The 19620-nt window shown below is 36.4% G+C and overlaps 1 protein-coding gene across 1 annotated transcript in view; it reads left to right on the top strand.

The window, feature by feature from the left end:
• The first annotated feature begins 3378 nt into the window (after positions 1–3378).
• LOC140171509 (uncharacterized) overlaps positions 3379–19620 on the top strand; it is a 49339-nt gene continuing 33097 nt past the window's right edge. Inside the window, exons 1-2 of the mRNA XM_072194780.1 lie at positions 3379–3511; positions 16058–16156. Of these exons, the coding sequence (XP_072050881.1) occupies positions 3379–3511; positions 16058–16156 (232 nt within the window). The remainder of the gene's footprint in view (positions 3512–16057; positions 16157–19620) is intronic.

Raw genomic sequence — 19620 nt, 5'->3', positions numbered from 1 at the left:
CATACTACACGGTTCAAATTTGTTCAGATTTGAGTTATAAGCGAAAATGTCAAAATTGGGGTGGCTCGTTTTTTGACCACACAGGAGTAAAAATCTAAACGTGTTCCGATTTCAGTGTAAATAGTCTCGAATTATTCATCATGCAAAATTAAGTGAAACAAAAAGGAATAGTTTCTACTGTCTAGAATGCATTGTTATCGCCAAAATCCGACAATAAAGGTCAACCCCCATTGCAGCTTGTAGGTCCTATTGACCATGTCAAACTCTTGATGTTTCCTAGGTTTCCACATGTGTACTTATAATGTGCCATACAGACTCTAACAGAAAAATACCTAAATATATACAGGGGAAAGAAGAATTACGCATCGCACACTAGCACATTTAAACATGAATTTACAAATGGAAACATAACATGCATAGTCAGATATACCAGAGAAAAACTCTGGACATACCTGCCTGTGCGGGGACTTGAACCCCAGACCTCTCGCTTGTCGGGCGAGCGCTCTACCACTGAGCTACACAGACTGTCCCTGATAAACAGGACTCAAGTCGGGTACTTATGGATATGAGCAGTCAAGGGTGAACAGTACAAACAACACATTACATACCAGTGTACGAGATCAATTAATGATGCCTACCCGCCAGCCTAATATAATCATACAAACAGAGGAAGAGGCTTACGCATGCATCATACACTGGAACATGGAAACATTCAAACATTACAACTAGTGCACGAGATCAAGTTAATGATGCTTAATCGTTATTCTTAATATATCAATATACAGGGAAAGAATACTTTTTAATGATTTTGTCATAAACATGATTTTCCACAAGTTACATAGTCAAATAAATAAAAGGTGCAGTTGGGGTTTTATAAATCTGGATTTTCTTTGCATTATTAATTACAAAGTAGGCTACATGCATATAAGAAAAACTCAAATTCTTAAAGGTGGGTAACCTGATTGACAATCTCATCCCCCACTTTACCCCATCAAAATACTGATTTTGGTATCAGATGAAAGCTCATATTTTTCTCATAAACATATTGAAATTTGGCGTTCCAAATCGGTATATTTCCGAAGAAAAAATCAAAAAAACTGCCGAATTAGTCTCAAATATGGTATACCACATTTGAGACTAATTAGATAGTTTTTTGATGATATCTTCGGAAATACACTGAGTTGGAACTTCTAATTTTAATATGCTTTGAAATCTTGAAATCAATATATTACATAATCATGATGATTATCATTAATAAAAATACTGTAGACTACCAATATCACGCTGTATAAATGTCGGTAATTCCATAAGGAATGGCTTTTAATTAAGCGAAGTCGAATTAAAACTAGATTGTCAATGGGGAGAAAATTTTTGGCCAGGTGTAAAAATGGGAGTTTTTTTCGCCCTTGTGTATAATATGGGTTAAGCCGTTGATCCACTTGGAGTTATGCACATCAGTGATTTCAGATATGCGTTCACCCGTGTTAAAACAGGTGCATGGTTATAAAGCAAGCATAATGGTTTTGTTAAATGTTTTTGTTGTTTTGTTGCTATGATGCAACCAATCACTTGGCATAATTGTAGCTGGTCAAATGCAAATGGGTTTTGACTCATATCATGTTTTATCATCGACAGATCAACTTCTACTGAAAAATGGTTAAAGCATCTATGGTTAAATAGCTGCATGTCAATATAAAACAGTGGCATGTTTAATGCTTGCATTCGCTCTATGGCAATCCCTCATTTCAAATATTTAGTTTTGGTTTCTCTTTTGTTTAGAAACCAAAAATCAAGGGATTAAAAAGTAGAGCTGATCTGGTTTGCAATCATAACACTATTATGCTGGAAGGACACAGTATAGGGTATATAACCAGAAGTATACAATAGCCTATTGTGCTAACATAATTATTATCATGATTGATATCGGAAATCTATCCCGCGGACGACAGTTGATGCTCTCTGTCGAAGGTAGGTGGCATATTACACTCACGAGTTCTAGGCCTAGAAATCATATGTGGCTGGACGCGGCGAATGAGCCGTAAACTCGGCAAACTTCATTTCGAGCGACAGGTGAAAATATATGCAAATCTCGTATTTTGGCGAAGTTGAGATTTTTGCAGATTTGAAATGTTTAAGCTTTCTTCTAAACACATACAAAGTTTTATTTTAAAGAAATAAGTGGAAATATGAAATAATCTACATTTTCTGAGGCCCATCTGATGAATGGTCTTTATGCTTCCCTAACTTTGAACGCGTTTTTCTCGGTTTCGCGTTTTGATTCATGACAACCTATAACAAGCCATAACTTCGCTTCTGATTGTCATATGAAGTTCATTGAGGTGTCATTTTAATTCCTGAAACATGCTCTTTGCAAATATGTAAAAAAGTAAAAATGACCAGAGGGGGACTTTACGGCTTATTCGAGGTGTCCAGGCACATATACATGCGCGTATATTGAAGGATGGGGCGGGGTGGGGGGATTTGTTTGTTTGTATGAAACATAAACGATGCATGGAGATGATTTGATTATGAATTAGTTTATTATCCCCAGGAAGCACAACCCATACTTCTTCAAGAGGGGGCTACCCCCCCTATATAACCACCTCTTCCCTAAATTACCCCTTTCCCCCTCCTCCTCCCCTACATTCGATATCTTCATCTCGAGCTCTCCCCCCCCTTCTCTTTCACTTCCAATGCTCTCTCTCTCATCTGTTTCTCTCTCTCCCGGCCCATATCCCCCTTGCCCTCCAACCCCCCCCCCACCACACACACACACACCCACACACCACACAATCTCTTTTCCCCTCTATCTTCTACTTTTTGCAGTAAAAATTGCTTCAATAAAAGTCATTAGGTTATTAGAGGTCATATAATGGCCTTCCATCGATTCTGGTACATGGGATTAAGGACATGAATCGATTTTGTTTATAGCACCTATACAATTACAATAGTGACCCCTTTTGTAATGTCGAATGCAAATATTTCGATGGTCTATCTTTTTTCACAGGTGAATTAGCCTAGACTTATTCGGTTTTGTAAACCACGTCTTTCAATGTAGATTACCATGCTCGATTTCTCTCCTCGTGAATATTGCACTGCGAAATTTAAACATTTCTTTTGTATACTTAGAGTAGGTAACTTCAAATCAAATAATTTTACGATCCACACCACTTATAAGAAACTGAAACCAAAACCGAAACTGACTGACACAAATGTTCGGTTTTAAACAAAAGGTAGAAACAATGAGTTCGATATCTTATGATTCAAGTGGTTAGGCAGGACAATAGGAAACCACGTGACCAAAACCAAAACCAAAACTAAATCTATATATTTGAAATGAGGCAATGTATAGGAATCTCCCAACAGGATATTAACAAAATGGCAACAGTAAAACAATCAGGGTATCGAGTGCAAGCAGAATGTTACATAGATTGCGATTGTAAAGCAGGATGGGGCGTCATCATGGTGGAATCCTTGTCTTTCGGTGGTATGGAAGAGACAGAGGACTTGAGTAGGCAAGTTATGATTAATCTGTTAATTATACTATGAAATAATAATGATAATAACAAATAACAGAAATAGCAATAACGAGGATCACCATGAAGGACAGCGATTAAGTTATACGAGTAATATACATGTAGCAAAAGATTAGGGAACTATAGGCCTACTTATCTCGTATCTTTTGAAAATTTTATTAAATGTAGGCCTACACGTATAACATCTATACGCGTATAACATCTATAAACAGTGCCAAGAAATGAGTGCGTAAAGGCATAAGATAGGATGCGAGTTAATTAAAACATTAAATAGTACCAACGTGGGCATTTCAGTTGATCGAATAATTATGAATATTATGTGGTTAAATAGGGCCTAGATTGATTTCAAACATGCTCAATATACATGAGCAACGCACTGAATGGTCTATTGTTCTATTGTGTCCGATTTGAGCGCTGACATATTGGAAAATGTTGCCAATCAATATTCATGAGAGTGTACATTCAACGTCCAATTTTCGAAATTGGGTGACTTGTGCTTTGCAGGTGTAAAATACATCTGACTGGGCGTTTTAAATACGTAACGCATAAAGGCATTGCCATCATCGAATGGCTGCCTATAGTGCTGTTAGTGTTAGGCCTATGTGTGTGTGTGTGGTGGGGGGGGGGCTGTGTTTAGTTTCTATAATAATTATTATAAAAGGCCTAGGCCTACATTTATTTGTCATTCATTTCTTTTCCTTTCTCTGTACTTGCTAAAGTATCACTCCCTCTTCTTATCTCCCTTTACTTCTCCATCCCCTCTTACGTTTTGTCCCCTCTCATTCCTATCATTTTCCTTACCTTTCTATTTATTTACGTCTATTTATTTATTTCTCTTTATTTCTTCCTCTTTCTCTCTTCCTCCAGTCCCCTCTCATTCTTCATATCCCCTCCTCCAACCCCATCCCTTCCCAAGACCTCTCACAGAAGAGCTGCCCCTTCAGTACGCCACTGATTATGATATTCCCCTTCTTAAAATAAAATAAAATAAAATCTCAATTTGTAAAACAACTTTTATATAGGCCTATACCGGTATACTTACCCTCGTTTCAACTTTTCTGTTTCGGGAGCTCTATTGTTCAGAAACGAAAACGCAAGGGATTAAGTAGGATGGTGTGTAAGTTGACTTCATTGTTACGTTTGGGGCATCATGCTTCTCATTTGAAGAGGTAATAATAGGTGCTGTCAATCACACTTATGTCTGTCAATAAAGGTTGGATAAGTCAATTATATGCAACACTGGCGTCTCAAGTGGGCAATCTTACTCACTCTTACTTAAAAAAAAGGACCCCCTGCCTCTTCTCCTCTCGCTTTCTTCTCTTTCTAGTCTGTCTGTCTCTCCCCCTCCCCAACTCTCACCTGTGCCATCTTTTGAATTATGTGGATATCTGAATTATATTGGATGTTGTATTTCCTTTACCCTTCTCCCCCTCTCACTGTTTTAGCAGTGGGCCTATGATCAACGTGAAACAAGCAAAATCAACGGTATGAACTCCTCCCTGCTCTGCTCGCCCCTCTCTTCTCTCGATCTCCACTCCTCTCCTCTCCTCTCCTCTCCTCTCCTCTCTCTCCTCTCCTCTCCCTCCTCTCCTCTCCTCTCCTCCTCCTCTCCTCTCCTCTCCTCTCCCTCTCCTCTCCTCTCCTCTCCTCCCTCCCCTCCCCTCCCTCCCTCCCTCCCTCCCCTCCCCCCCTCCCCTCCCTCCACCAGATCATCTCCTCGTCTAGCATCCCCACTCTCTCATGTAATATACATTTAAAATAGATTTTGAGTCTGGCAATTTTGCCTGAAGCAATTATCAGATTACCAATTCCAATGAAAGAAATCCTATTAGTTTCACTTCAACGCACTTCTCTGGTGTTGCATATTACCAAGTTTTAAGGTGTATTTGGGACGAAAACAATTCCCCGTTTAATCGCTACATAATCATAATATAACCGATTTTTGCGCGATTGCACGAACAAGTACGTAATTCTTGGCAACACTGATTACTCGTGTTAATGTATCTATTTCTACGTTGGGCAATTTTCACAATCTACTCCCGCTTAGGCTGGAGTACCTATACACCCAACGCAAGTCAATTGAAGCCGTACAATTTATCGCGAATTTACGACCGTAAAATTTAGACACTTCTTTTGTCTAGGTTAGCATCAACCCTCTCATCTCACTTTTTTTCCTGCCAGAAATTAACATAACTCCCGAAACCGAAACAGAAGTTATCTTCGTTCAACTTTTCTGTAGTCAACAAAAGACTAGAATAAAAGGATTGTTCACACGTACCATGCTAACACTTCAAAATAACAATGAGATCCGAAACCGAAACCGGAAACCGAAACCGAAACAGAAAAGATGAAAGGACCCTTATTATATGTTACATGTATACGTAGCTCCCGGGACGTAGCTATTTAATACCATTATTGTACTATTGACATGCAGACACATGGCAGCCTTGATGCGTAATCATTCAGCAAGCGCATTCAATTTATTTAAATGAAGCACCTAATGTCAGTGGGGTGACAACGAAATATGCATTAGCGGCTAATGTGTGCCTTTTGTGCTTACGGCTACTCAATCACACCCTTGGGTTTATGTATAACAATAGGTACTTTTCGTTCCATTAAGCGCTTTCACGCGACTTTCATTTGATCACTTATTGACAGTAGCCGGCTAGGTAAAGCGTTAATACACTGTCGGGTCAGCTTACTGATTTAATGGCGGAAGCCCTTTGTCCCAAACAAAAGGTACCTTTCGATGAATAGCTTGTCAGATTTCAAATCGGCACAAGGTTTCAATGCGTTACGTAATCTATTTCCTCTCCATCTTATAATAGCTCCATGTACATGAGCACATGGTATGTGTAAGACGGAGGGCAAGCAGTAGGACCTATGGTACCTTCTGTACTGGGGGATCAAATTAGGCCTAAATACAAATGCACGGTCAGATTCATCTTCGAGTTATTGCGAGTTGATAGAGTACGTAAAAAACCCGAATTAGTATCACACAAGTTGGAATTAATGACGCTTCAGACCGGGGCTTCAGATTGACATGGTTTCGTCAAAAAATAATAAAGCCTAAACACGAATATTACAGGAACTAATAGTGGTAGGCTAGATTATGGTAGGCAATAAGTACAAGGATAACTAGCGGGGAAAAATATTAAAAGCAACAAATGGTAGGGTCAAGGAGGTTACACTAAATTCATGGTTCTATTACTAATGCAAAACAGAATAACGAAAAAGTAAAACTATTGTTTATCAAGGGAGATAGACCAGCTCTATATAATGGCGGCAGAGTCGAGATCTTATAAACTGACATCTGAATAATATAAGAAACTAGCCAGATTAACAATAGATGTGAACAATTGCTGTAGAAACGGGAAGTAAAGAAGGCCAACAAGAAAAAATATCTTATTTTTCTGGAGGTAAACAAAGTGGGATGGTCACTTAGGTCACAAATAAGGAAATAAAGTATAAGTATAAGCCTAACATAAATATAAAATAATAAGCATACCAGGTACAGTAATAGCATCTACGCGTATTTAGTGGATTAAAATAAAACACATTTGTATAGGTAATGATAGATATAATATGCAGTAAAATATATAAATATTTCTTCAAAAACATAGATTAATTACAAGGTAAAAATGACCGGTCAAAATTAGTGGATCTGCATTATATAATTTAATATAACAATATCAAAGAATACATACAGGTAATATTATAATGCAAGGGGAAAAAAAAAGTAAATAAATAAATGGAAGTGAGTATATTAAGTTTTAGGCCTGATATCAAAAATTTATAGTGACATGCTTTTAAAAAGATTCTTTTGGGTGGTTGTCAATTAATACCAGTTATATTGAGTTAGTGCATTCACAAAACTCCACCGATGGTTTAGGACGTTTGGAGTGCAAGTATACATGGTATAGGATAGCGAGAGGCCTTGTTAAATAAAAAAAAAAAAATTGTCTTGTACAATGGTAAAATATGAGAACCTTTAAGCTTATTACAGTGTTAGCAGATCACATGACCAGGTTAGCAATATTGGAATATATTCGTATCATAGGCAAGAAATATAGTTTGAGGATAGGCCTATACTAAAAATGTGAACTTATGTAGTTAGGCATTCATTTATAGTATTATAAGATATGCTGACACATCAAATATGCAAAGATATATAAATGCAGGCACGAGCAAGGAATACATGATTGTACAAAGTAGATGAGAAACAGGTTGATTTTAAGATAGAACAAAATAGGAGGAGCAGTAGATGAGGAAGCCACAAATTGCATAGTGCGTTAGTGATGTTGACCCCTTTACATGATAGTTAACCAACTAATGCAGTAAGAGAACAAAACAAGCCTAAGTAGAGGGGCGAAGGTTACGTTTGCGAGTTCATATGCATCCAATGTTAAACACGTTTATAACAAATAGGCATTTCAAAAATAAAAACAAAGGAGTAGGCCTATATTTACAATTATAGGTGCAGACGTATATCAAAGAAACATGGCTGAACAGACACCAACAGACATCATATCTGCATAAATCATAAAACAGTAGTATAAGACATACAGTGTTTAGCATCAGTCGACTCGTGCTGTGTATTTTTGTTTCATTTCAGAAATTCATAGTGCTGAAGTTGTGGAATTCGCGTACTTGGTGGGATATGGCAAAATGTGTAGTGGATATAATGCATGGTATACAGTTCAGTCTATAACAAGCGACAATGGGCGGTACCTCACAAGGCAGAGCTCCTGAACTCGGGGAAATTAAAACAATTTCACGCATAACGCATGAACGCTTGGATCAAACTGCGGAGGATATCAGCATTCAAGTCTAAGGCCTACAAGAAGTTATAATACCGAAGTTCTTGAATAACATACCACTGAAGATTATAATACGAACATGAATAATGATGGACGAGATATGGCAAAACGAAGTTCCTAAGCTCATCGAAATTAAAAACAATTTCATGCATGAACATTGGATCAAACCGCATTAAGGCCTAGAATGTACAGCTCATACTACTACTACAATATGGACTTAGGATAGACGCGGTATTGGCAGAAATGGGGTCGTAGCAGCCAAAATATTGATTTCGTTATCTAAATCAATATATCATGGAAAAATAACACGTTGATGTTTTGCAAGAGTACATTTTACAAATCATATACCGTGAAAATGTGCCGGATTATTGTATCGTTGTTAAAGAGTTTGGTACGGTTTACAAAAGTGTTGTTGTTTCAGCACTCCTTACAACATAACTCAAGAAGTGCACATTACCTACTAAAGTATATCTGTGATATTTAAATTCTTCTACACACTCGCTATGAAATGATGAATGCTATTTTTGCAAAAGCTCATCTACCAGTTGCAAGATGCTGTGAACTACCAAATTGCAACGGCAGGAGGTGCGAACGTGTCTCACATATGCAGCAATAATATTATACGTACTTAGGTGATGTTGTAAACCGTTAAAATCGATGCACATCGATAAATTTATAATAGCTTATAATATTAATAGTCGCATCAACACCGCATCATCAACATAATTGTCAGGGGTGTGTCAGCATGGAATTGGCATTTGATGAAAGCTCAGATAACAAAAAACCAATGCAAGTAGTTTGTAGTCACAAAACAAAGTCAAGCAAACTTTATTCTGGAAATGGCATGATCATCACCAGAGTTAAACAATGTCCACAAAAGTACAAATGACTGCAAGTATATAGTACAGGGCCGGGTTAAGCAATCTTAAGATACATTTAATTGTTTTTCTTGGGGATACAAATTGAAACTTAATTCGTCAAATGCATAAAGCCAGTAGGTAACATTTAACACTCTTGCTATGAACTTGACAGTTGGCAAAGGCGAAACGATAAACCAAGTTCATAAAAGAAAAATTGTATATAGATCCTGTATGGAAATCCTTGGTAAATGTTGAAACGATACACGCTGCAATTGGAAGGTTTTCCTGCTTTTATCCCACGAAGGTTTTGATTAGGTTTTTCTACGTTCCAATTACATCTATTCGGTATCAGTGACAGTATTAAATCCAACGGATTGGTATGGGAATTTGTGTTTGTATGATTTCAAAGTATGGGTTTATTTAGTCAACAATTATTTGAAAAGCCGTTAAGAAAGATATAATATACAGTAAAGCATTTAGCCACTCCAATGCTCAAAATCAGTTCTCGAGGTGCTAACCGCTTAACCCACAAGTAATTTGGGTATTATGTTGGGCAAACTGGCGGCATTCTAAAGTCACAATCATCAACTTATGCTCCACAAGTTGAAAAAAGTATCATCCTATATTAAGCTGGATAGTGCCAGGTAACTTTATGCTGCATGTTTCACGCTGCATCATGGAATATTGAATCATTGAAATTGAAAAAAAAGGGTGGGGGTTAAGCAACTTCCTTCTGAAATGAAGGAACTTGTTTGGCAGTTATTTTTCGGCTTTCAATGATATTATGCATTAATTATATGCATTTATGACAAATCATGGCAAATGACATGGTCATTATTTGAAATCTGCGTAAAGTATGGAATTGGGTGTTATAAAATACACTTTGAGGCTTTGGTAACTTGTGCCCTTAATTAGTGCAAATTATGGTCATGTTTGGCTTTGGGGCATTCACATAGGGAATAATATGTGCCCTGAAATGGCTGCGGAGTATGGTCTTGTCCGGGTCAAGGGTCACTTTCCCATGGAATCTAGAAGTGTGCCAATTGGCGAATATTTATGGTGAACAATGGTAACTTGTGCCCTTAATTAGTGCAAATTATGGTCATGTTTGGCTTTGGGGCATTTACCATAGGGAATAATATGTGCCCTGAAATGGCTGCGGATTATGGTCTTGTCCGGGTCAAGCGTCACTTTCCCATGGAATCTAGAAGTTGTTAAATTAATAACGTCATAAGAAATAATGTGCCTTTAAATACGCGCAGATTATGGTCATGTCTGGTGTAGAGGCATTTTTCTTTGGTATGAGATACTTAAGAAATCCCATAAAGGATATTCTTTATATGAAGAGCTTTGTTGCAAAACCCCTTACATCCACTTTTGACTTTATGAGAAAAACAGCTTTTTTTAATTGTGCAAGTATTACTTGTTCGATTTGATTCAATTTGGGATTGGATAAAGTGTTGATGAATATAAACTAAAAGAATAGGTTTGGGACAATTTTCAAGGCTTCCTATTTATTTTATTATTTCTTTTATATCGCACCTTTTGTGGATGTAAGGGGTTTTGCAACAAAATAAATTTACCCCTTTTCTAGAAACCACCTTTGCAATCAAATTTGAGCCCATTTGTTTGCACTTCATTATGTAACTTGACTAATGCTTTGAAGAAAAATTGAAATATCTCATTTACTTTTTTAATTATGAATTTTTAATTAAATTCGGGAAAATGGCATTTTTGGGTATTTCCGAAGCTACACCTTTTGTTAATTAAAATGATTTTTTCAAACATAGTGACCCAAAAACAGTTCCTTTTGGTTTTAATAGGTAAAGAACATTCCAGGCTACCATTATACATCAAAAAATTTAAAACAAAACAATTCTATATTCATTTTAAGTTCAGATTTCCGGAAATTCCATAAGATTTCCCAAACGGGAAATATGCGATAACTCCGGAAGGGAAGGTAGTATGAAGGTCAAACAACCACCAAAATGTGTATTTTTACCCACACTATAATATTATGCCAATAACTCAATTTGGCCAAAAGTGGATGTAAGGGGTTTTGAAACAAAGCTCTTCATATATAAATAAACCAAATGATCTCTCGGTTGGTATAGAACATGACCACCACAAAATGTTGTTGTCTCCCATGTTTGTTTTTGAGTCCATTGACAATGGCTTTTAATTAAGCGAAGTCGAATTAAAACTAGATTGTCAATGGGGAGAAAATTTACAGCCAGGTGTAAAATGGGAGTTTTTTCGCCCTTGTGTATAATATGGGCTAAGCCGTTGATCCACTTGGAGTTATGCACATCAGTGATTTCAGATATGCGTTCACCCGTGTTAAAACAGGTGCATGGTTATAAAGCAAACATAATGGTTTTGTTAAATGTTTTTGTTGTTTTGTTGCTATGATGCAACCAATCACTTGGCATAATTGTAGCTGGTCAAATGCAAATGGGTTTTGACTCATATCATGTTTTATCATCGAGAGATCAACTTCTACTGAAAAACCCACCCTCCACGCCCAATAAGTGTACATGTATTAAGTGAAAGTAAAGTAACAGCGAGTCATGAATAAGTTAACATGTTTTAGCGGAAAATTAGTAAGAATAATCAATTGGTCATAAGTTTTACGTAACTGTGAAAACATGTTTAATGCTAAATTATGCGGCTTAAATTTACACAAACATTAAATTAGTAAGAATAATCAATTGGTCATAAGTTTTACGTAACTGTGAAAACATGTTTAATGCTAAATTATGCGGCTTGAATTTACACGAGCATTAAATGTTTTATCAGAGCGTTAAACGTTTCAAAGTTAATCATGTGAAACAAAAATACCTTAAGAAATGTCAAATATTCACAAAATTAGTTAAATTCGAATTCATGCATAACAATATAAGAATTGAAGTGAATATAATCAAGCCGTGCAGGCTTAATTTGTTAATGGAAATTAAGTTAATGGCTTAACATGTTTAATAAAACATGTTTATCATAATAAGTGGGGACACGGATAAGATAATAACTCGCAAGTTAGCAAGTTATTATAATTTTGAATTCAAGTTTAAGTCTTAAAGCTTTCAATTGTATATACTTGAGCCTTAAACACTGCATATAGCGGTCGTGTTAAACTAAGAATGTCTCCAAGTGCAAAACACTTGAGAAAAATGTTTTTCAATGTAAATAGAGAACTAGCTGTATAGAAATAAGATCACAAAAGTCAACAAATTCAAAATAAGTTTGATATGACGTTGAATTCATAGCAAATTCTGAAGTCTGAGAATTTGTATGCGAAAATAATTCCACAAAAAGAATGTTTCTGTCGGCATCAAGGAGGCACTTTATCATAAAAACAAAAAGTAGAAGAAAAAGCACTTTACCACATAATCAAAAAATAAAAAAATAAATAAAACAACCAAAAATGGTTGTTGAAGTTAAAGATACAAGCCAAGTACATGTATGTCACCAGTTTCCTGGGCATTGTGGTAAATACATACCAATTAACTGTGCCTAAGATGGGAAATAAATACGTGAAATGAGTGAAGCAAAACTTTTCATGTCTATAAAAGAAGACGCACATGTGCAGTTATTTTTCGGCTTTCAATGATATTATGCATTAATTATATGCATTTATGACAAATCATGGCAAATGACATGGTCATTATTTGAAATATGCGTAAAGTATGGAATTGGGTGTTATAAAATACACTTTGAGGCTTTGGTAACTTGTGCCCTTAATTAGTGCAAATTATGGTCATGTTTGGCTTTGGGGCATTCACATAGGGAATAATATGTGCCCTGAAATGGCTGCGGATTATGGTCTTGTCCGGGTCAAGGGTCACTTTCCCATGGAATCTAGAAGTGTGCCAATTGGCGAATATTTATGGTGAACAATGGTAACTTGTGCCCTTAATTAGTGCAAATTATGGTCATGTTTGGCTTTGGGGCATTTACCATAGGGAATAATATGTGCCCTGAAATGGCTGCGGATTATGGTCTTGTCCGGGTCAAGCGTCACTTTCCCATGGAATCTAGAAGTTGTTAAATTAATAACGTCATAAGAAATAATGTGCCTTTAAATACGCGCAGATTATGGTCATGTCTGGTGTAGAGGCATTTTTCTTTGGTATGAGATACTTAAGAAATCCCATAAAGGATATTCTTTATATATAAATAAACCAAATGATCTCTCGGTTGGTATAGAACATGACCACCACAAAATGTTGTTGTCTCCCATGTTTGTTTTTGAGTCCATTGACAATTAGTCACATTTACAAAAAAAACATTTATATGTTCTTTTTGCATGAGTGCTTGAAAGGGATGACATTTTATGTTATACGTAAGTTTTAAAGAATTTGATTTTCCAAATATATCAGGTCACCTTCCTTTAAAAGAAACAACATCAACATTTAGACACAGCCAACATCAACACAGCCGCGTTAAATTGCAAACACAAGTGAAATAGTGAAATAAAATCCATCAAAATGCAGTTGGGGTCAACAAATCTTTTCTTTGCTTCTATTTATAAAAAGCATTACAAAGTAGGCTACATACATATCAAAAAAGCCCAATTCGTCGAAAAAAACAACATATAGAGTATAAAGCCGCGTTAAGGCAGCAAACTGGCTACCTTCCACATATATATGAAAAATGCAGCAAATAATGCACCAATGCTACCTTTGACATACGAGGGTCATTCAAAAAGTTCTACCTTCATCATCACATCTCTGTTATCATACGTACCAGGCATATAATAGTTCATCTTATAAAGTAATGTTCCAGCCCTGGGCTTTCAACACATATATATTACTGGCCGGACATTACTTCCCGATACGGATGGTCGAATAAATCTCAGCATTAAATTACCATGATTGGGCTATTCCATTTAAAATCCACACTACCCCTGCGGAAGATTTTGTAAATATGTTCCACAGGAGGAATATGTTTTTCAAATGTAAATGGTCAGGGTTAAATCATTTTGAAACCCATACTCCCTCTGCATCATGGCTTTACTAATATCTTCCAAGTGAGTATTTCAAATGGAAGTTACCCAGCGGTCTATTCTATTCAAAACTCGTACTCCCTCTGTGGGAGACTTAACTTTAGCCAAATCTTCCACAGGGGTAGTGTGGATTTTAAATGGAATAACCCATTGCACTGAAAGGAAGTTGATCCAGAAAAGTTTATGGTACCCGACGTTTTTAGAAAAATATCGTGGGAAACGACCAAATTAGTAAAGAATTTTAAAAGTGTTTAAAACACTTAAAAGTGTTTCTCATCCGGTTTGTCAAGTGGAAGTTGAAACTTGTTCGGTCTGACAATATTTACCAACATTTGTGACGTGTCATGTCAAAAGGAGACACTTTTGGGCAGGATCGTAAATGGAGATATAGCCAAAAATCTGCCCGGGGGTGATTTTTTTTACAATTTGGGTTTGTTGCGAATTTGTGATGTTATTAATGTTTAAAATATTGTCTGATAGTTTCAGACCAGAATATAACTTCCATCTTGCATTTTTTAAGACATTTTTCAAGGTAATTCTTACTCTCAACATTGTCAATAATATTTTTAAAGGCCGACATCTCAATTTCCAATTTTATAATACCATAACTTACGAACTCAATATCTTCGCTTAGGAATGTCCGATTTCATTGGGGAAAACGGCGTTGTGGAGCAAAATATCTGTATATTTAAGATATGTAAAAACCTCAAAATCGATAACCTGCCCAAAAGTGTCTCCTTTTGACATGACACGTCACATTTCATTCATGATTTTTCACACTTATCGATACTTTGTCAAATATTGAATAAATACAACTAGTCTTAGTTAATTGAATGCACAGTAGCTATGATGTTTTTATGATGCCAACTACCGCTTTTAGTTTAGTTGAAAGAAGGGGCTATCGTGCACCCGCAGCAAACCAACTTCTAATCGACGTCTCTAGATCAGAAACAATGCGTAGAAAACGATAGCTATGTTAAAAGATTCAAACAATGTCCAAAGGGGTCAACAGAGGTCAAATTCTATACTACAATGTTCAAATTTCAAAATTGCTCAGATTTGTCAAAAAATAAACACACGAAAGTATTCATCAGAAAAGGTATAGTATGAAATATCTGCTACATACCGTTCTTAAATTATAAACAAAAAAGTCAAAATTTAATAAATAAAATGGTCCCAAATTGTATTGTCATGTAAAATGAAGTTAAATAAGGTATAATTCTCACCATCTAGGATGATTCGTTACCTAAGAAACATCGCAAAAATAGGTCATGGTCAAAAGGACCTATAGGCTGCAATGGTGGTTGATCTTTATTATCGGATTTTGGCAATAACAAAGCATTCTAGACAGTAAAAACTATTCCTTATTTGACTTCATTTTGCATGATGATTTAATTTGAGACCATTTTCATTGAAATCGGAACACTTTTAGATTTTTACGTTTATAACTCAAGAACGGTGTGCCGCAGATATGTCAAACTAGGAATACTTTAGTGTGGGTTTTGTCAATATCTGAGCAGTTTTGAAATTTGAACCCTGTAATATGACATCGTCATTGTTTGAATTTTCTAACATAGCTTATCGTTTTCTACCCATTATTTCTGATCTAGAGACGTCGACGCGTCGATTCGAAGTTGATTTCGAGGGCGCACGATAGCCTCTTCTTCCAACGCAACTATATGTAAATAGTTTTCTGTGGCAAGTTTCTGTGTGATTTCAGTAACTTGCTGTGCGGCATAGAGTGAAGACGGACGAAAACGTCCTAGGCTATTCTGAACAGGGCATTAGTCTTCTGACTTTTACGCAACATGTATCTGTGCCTTGTTATCTTTGTTGCAGTATTTCAGTTTTTAGCTGTTATAGATGAAACAAGTCAAACCAACGTAGGAGAAGGTGACACAATTAATGCCGGATCCAGCATTGGTGGTAGCGGTGGTGGTAAGTGTTCAAGAGAGTATATGGTGTAAATATTGCAATGTTCAGAAAGAATTGGCTCCGATACACTTTTGTTGTGTCATAAAAACCAATGAGGACCAATCACAGCTGGATGAGATATATGGCTATGGGCAAGTGAGCATTCAGAAAGAATAGAGCCAGATACACTTTTGTTGTATTATTATTCATGCTTTATTCAAACAAAGTTCACATATAAAAAAACACACATTTGACCAAACAGGCGAAACTCCCTCCCTGCAAACCTAATCCTAAGGTGGAAAAGTCCTCTGAAAAAGGAGAGGACATAAAACCCCGGGAAAAGTCTGCAAAGGTCATTAAAACCAATGAGGACCAATCACAGCTGCATGAGATATATGGCTATGGGCAAGTGAGCCGTCCTGCTTAATAACATTTTTGAAAACTGGTTGCAAAACATTCTAAACATAATTTTATTTACGTGTAGATCAAATATTTAGCACAAACTTTAACAGCATGCTTTTAAAATATTGTAGTATTTTTCATATAAAACGTTCTTAAACCGTTTTAATAACCTTTATATAACCCATTTAAATGTTATTGAAAAACGTTTTGACCAAACCAAAGCACGTTTATTAATAGACATGTTTTTGTTTACTGGGCTTTGCCTCCTACAACAGAGTGGCTCGAAACTAAAGTTGTTTTTGTAGGCTAATACTTCTTCATGGCAGTGTCATCTGAAGTCATCGTGCTTAGTGTCACGAATATAAAAGTTGAGTTATTATCATGGTAACGTTTACATGGTATCACAAGCAAGTGCGAAATCTATCTGTGAGGTCAAATTTGGGCAAAAACGCTTAGTTGTGGAGGAAATACCAAACAGTCGTTTCTTCGGGCCACATAAAACATCTTCAGTATTTTTTAATTCTAAAATCTAGATATAAATATCTAGGTTTAAATTTTTTTTTTTTTGCTCAATCGATAAGGCGTTTGATAGATAAGGCGTTCGACTATGATGCAAGAGGTTGCGGGTTCGAACCCTGGCAGTGGTCAGTGCACTCTCGTGGAAAAATTGAGTTAGCTTAAATTCCCCTGGACAAGGAACCTACTGCTAATTGTCTCGTTGTAACCCGAACGAAACTCGGGGAGCTGATCCTGGTTGCAAAGGTCCCCGCGAAGCTCAATTGTGGATGTCTAGGGTGTCCGAAAAAGTCCCTGATTTGTTGTTAAATGGTTTATGGAATGATAAGGGGCCGTAGTGATCAGCGACAACCTGTACAGTGTGCTGAGGCTCGTGGAACAACGTCTAGGTGTTGTACCTGTGCGTAGCGCACTATAAAATTTTGCGCCTTTTCTTTCCTAATATCAGGGTTTTCGCGTCTGGTCCCACGGACCTGACGCTATATATAGTGCTGGAATTGACTTAAAGTGCCCAGTGCCACATTTCTAGATTATATTTTATAATTTAAAACTATTTTTTCTCTAAAACCCAATGCTATAACACCACTCACTCTCACCACCAACAGAGTAATAAAATCTATACATGTGGTAGCCCTCCCTTTTCTCCTTACAAGAACAATGACGACACGCATATACCAGAGATTTCCCTGCACAAACTGGCTCTTTGACCCATCGTGAAATGTGGAATATATGAAACTAGAATTATATTATTTTGTGACAGGGGATTGCTTAAATATATTAACCCTTAATAATCTGAGGAAAGATTAAAAGTTTTAAGTTAAATAAAGTTATCAAAAAACGTTTCAAAACGTAAAAAATTGGCCAAAGTTTAAACAATCTTTCCTATGTGGCTTTTCACCCTTTTTGGTAGATATTGATGCGTTTTTTTAAGTTGGATATCCGTATTGCGCGGTTAGTGGATCTTTGTAGCCATACGAGGCAAACTAGTTGGATATCCATATTTCGCGGTGAGTGGTTTTTTGAAGCTCTGAGGGGCAAACTAGTTGGATATCCATATTGCGCGGTTAGTGGTTCTTTGAAGCCCTGCGGGGCAAACTAGTTGGATATCCATATTTCGCGATTAGTGATTATTTGTAGCCATGCGGGGCAAACTACTTGGATATCCATATTTCGCAGTTAGTGGTTCTTTGAAACCCCGCGGGTAAACTAGTTCAATATCCTCGTTTTGCGGTTAGTGGTTTTAACGATCCGTAACCACCCCAACCAGCTGCACACCTCATATTTTACTTATCAAGATACTAGTTTCTTAATGCTATGGGTAATAGAATTATTTAGAAAATTAATAGCTGAACCCCATAGTTCAGCCAGGGACTGGAAACGACATATTGATGACTATTGTTATCGGAGTATCTTTTTACGACCTTCTATTACATGGGTGTAGCGCCGGGGACGCGGTGTTTGATTTCTTAATATTTACTCATGTTGCCCTTCAAGATAGCCTATTCCAATATTTTCTAAAGTTATGTCAAATTGTGTAAAATCTAAATGATTTTTCGCGCATAATTTCTGTGTAGCGTGGAGAATCATTTACATGGGATTTTGGAGACAAAATGTAATAATTTTAGGGAAATATAGAATGTTGGAAGAAACAGATTAAACATTTTCCTGGAATGTGTACACCATACTCTTTCTGTTCCTATAGATTTCGAAACTGAATTAATTAAAATCTCATCATTGTAGGCAAACATGTTATGTAGGCTTCTATTGCATCGTTAAAACAAGCCACGCACCGTCTTATTCTATAATACGTTTACGGGGCCCTTGGACATCCAACCGATCGATATGGACGTACCATTGGTATGGAGAGGAGGCATTTCTGTGGACCATAGATCAATATAATAATAATATTTATTTGAATTACAAAATACAAAAGTAACAAAATAACAGTACATTTACACACACAGGGTACTACACTCCATATTGATTTGAAAGAACCACTGTAAAATGTCAATATCGTACTTCGGAAAATAGGCTACTAAAATTTGAAAATGATATATTAAATCCTTAAAAAAAGATAAACTTTGACCGATGTTTTAACTACTTTTTTACAAACGTAATCGGACTTTCTGACTCCCTCCCCCCTAACGAAAGGACTTTCGTTTATAGGGCTTCGTCGAGCTTTTGGGTTGTTCCCTAAAGATTATACGGGATTAAACGCTTGAATGATCCTGATTGTGAAGGTCCCCGCGAAGCTCAAATGTGGATGTAGAGGGTGTGCGAAAAAGTCCCTGTGTTGTTGTTAAATGGTTTACTATTCAAACAGTATACAATCAGTTAGACAAATACAATTTGCACATGTCACTAAAGTCTCTTTTTTTATAATTGTTCAGACATAACTTTCAACAATAAAAACTAATAATTGTCAAGATGTCAAACATTCTTAACAGTTTTATATTTAATTACCATCAACTACATTTATTTTTATATGTCGACTAATAAAACGCCATGAGAATACATAACTAGTATTTGATTCCTGGTTCTTCAAGTCTGTTTCCACGCCCACAACGCAC

Source organism: Amphiura filiformis, chromosome 2 (assembly GCF_039555335.1).
Source record: "Amphiura filiformis chromosome 2, Afil_fr2py, whole genome shotgun sequence".
NCBI lineage: Eukaryota > Metazoa > Echinodermata > Ophiuroidea > Amphilepidida > Amphiuridae > Amphiura > Amphiura filiformis.
This window is presented reverse-complemented; position numbering and strand designations above follow the sequence as displayed.